The 6763-nt window shown below is 59.0% G+C and overlaps 1 protein-coding gene across 1 annotated transcript; it reads right to left on the reverse strand.

Moving 5' to 3' along the window:
* Positions 1–322: 322 nt before the first annotated feature.
* Positions 323–6518, reverse strand: GGTG_14172 (CMGC/DYRK/DYRK2 protein kinase). The gene is made up of 3 exons (XM_009232099.1): positions 6046–6518; positions 2751–5823; positions 323–2680 (listed from the first exon to the last, which is right to left on the reverse strand). The coding sequence occupies exons 1-3, from the start codon at positions 6102–6104 to the stop codon at positions 1574–1576; spliced, it is 4239 nt and encodes a 1412-aa protein (XP_009230363.1). The 5' UTR covers positions 6105–6518; the 3' UTR covers positions 323–1573.
* Positions 6519–6763: the final 245 nt, after the last annotated feature.

Consider the following 6763-nt stretch of genomic DNA (forward strand, 5'->3'; position numbering starts at 1 on the left):
AAAAAAAACAAAAAAAANAAAAAAAAAACTTAGGAGCCCGAAGGAGGAAACGGCCCCGACGCCGGCGACGCGCAGGCAGGCAGCCACCCATCGAGAGACTGGCTACACCTAGGTGCCTTACATACCTTAGCTCCGAGGAGCTGTGCGCAGGAGCTCTCATGCGGCCGTCGTATGGAGAGCTTTTTGGTCGGATACGGATGCCGAGGCTTCGTCGCCTTGCAGGGGGAACCAACACGCTCGGCCATTATTGCGCCGAGCAGCTCCTTGGGCGGGCAGGGTGGCAGAGGTGGTCACATGGCGGCGTCGTGTCGCAGGCAGCAGGCAGCAGGCAATTGGGAGTTGTGATTGATTTGTTGCCAAGCAAAAGATCAATGGTGGCCGACATGAAGAGAAGCCCTCCCAAGAGGTAAGAAAAAAAACACATGGACAAGAAAAACGAAAAATCAAGAAAATGAATGTCGCAACATCCCATCCTTCTCGTCGGGAACCTGAGATGCCGTTCTCTTACTGCATGAAGGCCACGCCGTTCGGTTCCCGCATCTCAGCTGCCCTTCGGCCTGGCTCCGGTAGATAAAGGCGCCACACACCCTCCCGGCAAATCCCCAAATCAAATACTGGCTTCCCCCCTCCCCTCCTCCCCGGAGGGAGCCCGCGCAGGGGTTCCCGTCATTTTTTCAGCTGGTTGATTTCGCGGGGCTGAATCGATTGGTCGCCCAAGATTTTGCCAATTACTTTGCGGCGCCGTGGAGGTCGATATCGCTCTGACCGATCCCAGAGGGTGCCCATAAATATTGTAATCTGCGACGAGGATGGTGAGATCATTCGAGTACCGGGGAACCAAAAAGTGAGGCAGGAAAATATAAGGAAGACGGCCTACAGTACATGTTGGGACAATACAGATCCTATGGTCGTTATGTGAGGTGCACTTGTATCTGGGAGTCGCGGTCAGGTGCTGACCCAAGTCGAATACTGTTTGATATCTTGGACGGACTTCGCCTTTCCTCGTCTTCGTCATTCGTGCTCTCGTGTCTAACCGTCCCCGTCGGATGCCCATATGCTCTAGAGCCGCTATTCACAATTAAGGCCATGTTTCCTTCGAGTGCCCCGTTGATACGCAAATCATGTACCCCAAAAGCCGGCCTCTCGCGTGCCGTCAGAAAGGCTCACCGACGGCATCCTGCGCTCAAACCGTTGCATCTTTTCCCCCTTCACCGAAAGCCAAGGCGCATGTATGGGGGGATTGGGGGGCTCTATAAACACAAAAGAAACCAAATTTTCAAGCCACCCTGCGGTCATGTGGTCAAAGTGACAGCCAAGGGGTATCGTTCGTACAAACAGGTCGGAAACGGGGAGGCCTGAGGCCCCTGCTGGAAACGGGAAAAGAAGTTAAAGACAGAATTAGTGGAAATGGCGGTATAATACTAAGACAAATGAATGAGTTAAGCAGTGTCGCTTGTGTGGTGTGTAGTGTTATGCTTGTCGTGGGTCTTGGTTCGTTGTTTGGGAGGCTGAGAATATCTCCTAGGTCCAACCAGGCGACCGTGCCTGATGGCCTTGGCTATCCGCGCAGCTCCTAAACTCGTCGATTCATAGCCGCCGTCGCGCCCGCCGCCGCCAGGTCCTGCTTGGCACTAGCGGAACGACCTGCTGCTCGGGGCAGGTTACTCGTTCCCATGAGGGTCCCCGTGCCGGTGCTGACGCGCTTCGCCGTCGCCGAGATGGTGCTAGCATTCGACATGTTGGATACGCGTCGCCCGCCCCCGGACACGCTTGCCGACTTGTGGGGGCTGGCGCCGACCAGGTCTCGGGCTCGTGGCCCCAAGCCGCCCTTGAGGCCAGCTCCGGGAGGGTCCGGGAGTGGTCGTGGGACCGAGATGGTGTTGTGGCGCTTGATGGGAGATCCGTCCCGCGAGGCGGCTATGCGAGGCACGGGCATCGACGCCTTCACGCCCGTGATGAACTCGTGTCGGATAGCCTCCTCGGGCTTCAGCCGGCGGTCCGGGTCCCAGCGTAGGCACCTAGCGAGGAAGTCGAGGAAGGGTTCGTCATCGCACTTCAAGACCTGCTGCAGCGTCTTGGAGGACGGCCGTCTCCTGCGTCCTTTTGATGACACGGTCAGGCGGGGCTTGCCCATCGAGTCAAAGAAGAGCTTCTTGCGCGTGCTCTTTTCGATGAGGTGCTTCTCTGGCGGGCCAAAGACTTCCATAATGCAAGCCAGCTGCTCCTGTTCGTTCTCACCAGGGAAGATGGGCACTCCTGTGTACAGCTCCGCCAAGATACATCCCACACTCCACATGTCGATGGGCATGCCATACGTCATGCCGAGGATCACCTCGGGTGATCGGTAGAAGCGGGACTGGATGTACGTGTACACCTTTTCGTTTTCGAAGCAGCTGGAGCCAAAGTCGATGACCTTGATCTCGGAATGCATGGGGTGGTGCAGGAGGATGTTCTCGGGCTTGAGATCGCAGTGAATGACGCGGTGCTGCTTCAGGAGGTTCAGAGAGCTCAGCATCTGTTTCGTGAAGCGGCGAATGAGTTTCAGAGAGAAGCCTCGGAAAGCGTTCGCCTTGATAAACTCGTAGAGATTCATATCCAAAAGTTCGGTTGAAATGCAAAGATGGCCGCGGAAGTAGAAGCTATGGGTGAAGTTGACCATGCTGTGCCGGTTTTTGGGGTCCTGTTCCAGAGGTTAGACAAATCACACCTAAAATATAATGGCCGGCGCCGGGGCCCCGAAAGCGACTTACCCATTCCCTGAGCTTCTGCAGAATGTTGACCTCCACAAGAGCTTGCTGGTGGAACCTTTTCTTATTGCGGATGATCTTGACAGCGACCAGCACGCCCGTCTTGTGGTCGATGCACCTGACGACTTGGCCGAAGCTGCCTTTGCCCAGCACATCGATGATTTCGTACCGATAAGCAAGGTGGTCGCCGGGGACAATTGTGTAATCTCCACGCTCGTCATCGTAGCCGAAGTTGGGAACGGACGACTTCAGGTCACCGACGACCTTGGCCGCGTTCTGGGTACCGCAGAAGTAAATGTCATTGTAGTCCACAATCTCCCCGCGTTCGTAGATATTCAGCATGGCGATCCGAATGGCATCCTGAGGGCTCACCCGCTCCTTGGGGCTGGCCCTCTTGCGCAGAGCATCCAGCGTCTTGGCGGCGAGCTCTGTTTCCTTGCGCCTTGAGCCGAACCTCCTCATCTCCTCCTCCGCGATCATGTCGTCCTTGTCCAGGTCTGCGGTCCAACCATCATGATGTCGCTGAGTTTGGGCCGCCAGCTTGGGCTTGAGAATCTTGTGCATGACAGATGCGCTATGTGAGAGAGGCGGGCGCTCCGTGATTGGCTGGCCGTTGATGTCCTTCTTGGCGTTCCAGGCATCGGCACGCGCACCCTGTGCCACGATGATATTGAGACTCGAGGCGGAGCTCTTCCGTCGCCTGGTGTCGAGGTACGTGGTGCCCCCAATGGGTTTAGCCAGGGAGCTCGGGCTCGGAGGCTTGGATGCGAGTTGACTCGTGGTCGAGGACTTCGGGAGGCGAGGTGGGGGCATGGCGTCGTGCTTATCGGCGGTCTTGTCGGCCGTCGGATGACTCCCGCTGGCCTTGGACGTGCTTCGCTTCCAGGAGAGGCTCAGTTTTCGGCGGAGCGAGGTCATGGAGCCTGGAGTCGGGGGCTCCTCTGGGCTAGACAACGGCGGAGGCGATTTTGGAGGGCGGGGCTTGGAAACGACAGGGGCCCGGGGGCCAGAGGGCCGTTGCTGCGCAATGGTAGTGCCCGTTCCCATGTCGGAGCTGGATATGAAACTACTGCCTGTCTTGGACCTCTTCAGAAACCCAGTGCCATCGGCACCACCTTTGGGCAGAGAAGACGAGAGGAACGGAGACACGGTCGGCTTCTGCGGGGGCTGTCGGATGTTTATGGCGCTCACAGACTCGGTAGAGCTCGTCGTGAGAGTGTGCGAAGGGCTGTCCCTGAGGCGATGAATGGAGCTGCTACTTCTGAGACTTGCCACCTCAGTCTTGTCCGCTCGATGTCTCGAGAAGAAGGAGCTCTTCGAGGCGGTCATGGGGGTCGTCGGGGTTTTGGAACTTTGCCTCATTGGCGGAGGGCTGTCAACACTTAGGTTGTGACTCGAAGAGGCTTGCTCCTGCAACGCAGCAATTTTGGCTGCTGTGGGCCCACTCAGTGGCCCAAGAGTGATCGGAGGTAAACTCATCGGCTGGGCGCTCTTCTTCGGTTGGGCAACGTTACCCTTCTTGTCGAGATCGAGTGTGATGTTCTGGTTGCTAGACTTGCGGGTGCTGGTTTTCCGCTGGACGCGCGCCATGGACTCTAGTGTAGGGTATACAGAAAGGCTGCCAGTCGATGTGCTATGGATACTGCTCGCGTCGAAAGCCATGTTCGATTTCCGCTTGTCCAAAAACGACATCTCAGCCGGCGACTCCTTGGGTGATTCATACGCCTTGGGGATGGCGGGGACCGGGGGCACATCCTCCTCATCGTCGTGGCTCGGGGGATTGTGAATGCTCAGCGACTTCGGGGCAGGGAGCCGGGAGCCGCTGGACTGCACCATGCCACGCTGAACGGAGCCAGCCGAGGTACGGACTGTGTTGAAGCTGGCACCAGAGGCCACCGATAGGCCGGAGCTGTAAGACTTCCTGTTCGGGTCTGGTGTCGTTCGTGAGGACGAGGGAGTTGAAGTTTTGCGCGGAGCCGTAGACGGCGACCTGGAGACGGCGCGAATGTCTGGGACAGAGGGGGACTGCACAACTGTGACCTGGGGATTTCCGCTTGGTACTAGGCCCTTGGTGGACATCCGCTTCATCCTACGCGTGTCCGTGGGGCTGATCGTCCGAGCACCGAGCCCGGTCGCGTGGCCGGTGCCTGGCATGACTGATGCACGTTTGGCTGAGCCAGCACCGATCAGCCTGGGCGATCGAGGCATGCCGGCCGCTGACTTGGCCTGGTCGGACCCCAAGAAACTGCTGTCATCAGCAGCAAGAGTGCTCTGGCTCACCCTCGGGGGCGGCCCCACGGACTTTGCCTTGGATGCTCTCGACGAGTTCAGGCCGCGGGCGGGCTCGCCAAAAATAAGACGGCTACCGCCGTCTATCGAGGAGCGGGACGAGTCCGCGATGGCCCGGCTTGTTTCGGCGTTGGATGCCACACTAGGGCGTCGGCGTGGCGGGTTTCTCGTTGCATAGTCGCTATCGAGGATCCCCGGCCCAACGGACTTCCTGGGCGGTTTCCCAATGTTTGTGTTGGACACAGGCGGATAGTGGCTCTGGCGACGAGCTCGCATGGCGGCAGGGGCGGTGGGGGCATCGGCGATCGAGGGTCCGGCGCCATTGGTGGGAGCGGCGGCCGGCCTGCTCGAGGTGCTCGGCCGTCGGAGAATGGATCCCGACCTCGAGGGCCGAGTCGAAGGCTGCTGGACTTGCGACTGGGACTGGATCGGGTTCTGGACGCTGGTGGCGGTGCCGCCGTGGGCGATGTTGCTCTTTTCCGGGGGCATCTTGTCGCCCATGCCCTGATCGTCAAGAATGAATCCCCGGCCGGTTGGAGATGGGAACTGGGTCAGCTTGAAGTCGGACTCCAAGCTGCTCTGCAAGTCATCGAAGTTGACCTGGGGCAGGAAATCGAAAGAGGCCGGTGTTTGGTCGGTCACGTCGGTCGGAGGCTGCGCGGCGGCGCCATTCCTCCCGAACGAAAACAGAGAGTGGTTGTTGGAAGACGAGGCACTGAGCATCTGACCGTCGGATGGGGCACGCCGGTGCGGGCCCTGTTTTGACGGGCTGGTGCTTCCGCTATTTCTGCAGATGCGGGCATGTTAGGCAGGCACAAAGATGGATTCGGCTGCTCGCTTCGGCGCTGGGGACAGGCTGTTGTGCGTGAAAGCGTCGTTGTCGTGGGCCGGAAACGCGGTGATGGGCCAACCGCCGGCTTTGTTCTATTGTTGCGTTTCCGAATCGAATGGCTGCCTCGGCGACAACAGAAACAAGGGGCACGGCCACAGATATCAAAGATGAACATACCTTGTCGGAGATGGGTCTGCCGGTCGGTGGCCAGCAGAAGCATTCAAGTCCTGAAGCATAGAGCGGAGGAGGGTGGAGGATTGGGGCTTCCTCGAGATGGGGTGTCGACCGAGGCGGCGAGGGCCGGAGGAGGGCGCCTCAATTGAAGAGTCGCCGTCCCTGGCTCGAGGCTACCTCATTCCGGGAAAAGCGGTGGAGGCAGAGGGGCGACGGGAAAAAACAGGGTGTCGAGATCGCGGCGACAGGCGTGTCTGGGCGTCGGTCGGGAGGGTGACTGCGTGATGCGAGCTTCACCTTCTCTCTCTCTCGCTCTCTCTCCGTCTCTCGCAAACACAGTGACGCAGGAAACGCACCGAGTGTTTGGGGGTTACGTCGAGGTGAGGGAGAGGAAGGGTCTGGCGGCGGGAGACAGTTTGAGGTTGAGGACCCCCAGGGAACGGCTCCGCACACGAGGTGGTCGTAATTTGTCGCTAGATTTGTTTTCGGCCAGCGGGCGGGCCTGGCTCAGGAGGCACGAATAAGTGCCTGGGCCTGATGGCAGGTGTCAGCCGGGCGGGCAAGCGGCTGGCTTGCGGGTGCTGGTTGCGAGGACAAAAAGGATGGGGCCTGGGCAGGGGGTGGAGTGGAGCACGCCCTTTTTCTCGCAGTGGCTACCGGTACCTGATCACCGTCGGCCTGGACAACGACAAGCCAACAACAAAGCACACCTGCATCTACA

The sequence above is a fragment of the Gaeumannomyces tritici genome (genome assembly GCF_000145635.1).
Source record: "Gaeumannomyces tritici R3-111a-1 unplaced genomic scaffold supercont2.162, whole genome shotgun sequence".
NCBI classification, from domain to species: Eukaryota; Fungi; Ascomycota; class Sordariomycetes; order Magnaporthales; family Magnaporthaceae; genus Gaeumannomyces; species Gaeumannomyces tritici.

Excerpts from the sequence above, each read along its gene's own strand:
- GGTG_14172 (XM_009232099.1), bottom strand. The coding sequence starts at position 6,104 with ATGCTTCAGGACTTGAATGCTTCTGCTGGCCACCGACCGGCAGACCCA. Across the intron at positions 5,824-6,045 it reads GCAGACCCATCTCCGACAAG|AAATAGCGGAAGCACCAGCC; the intron begins GTATGTTCATCT and ends CCGCATCTGCAG. Across the intron at positions 2,681-2,750 it reads TGCAGAAGCTCAGGGAATGG|GACCCCAAAAACCGGCACAG; the intron begins GTAAGTCGCTTT and ends CCTCTGGAACAG.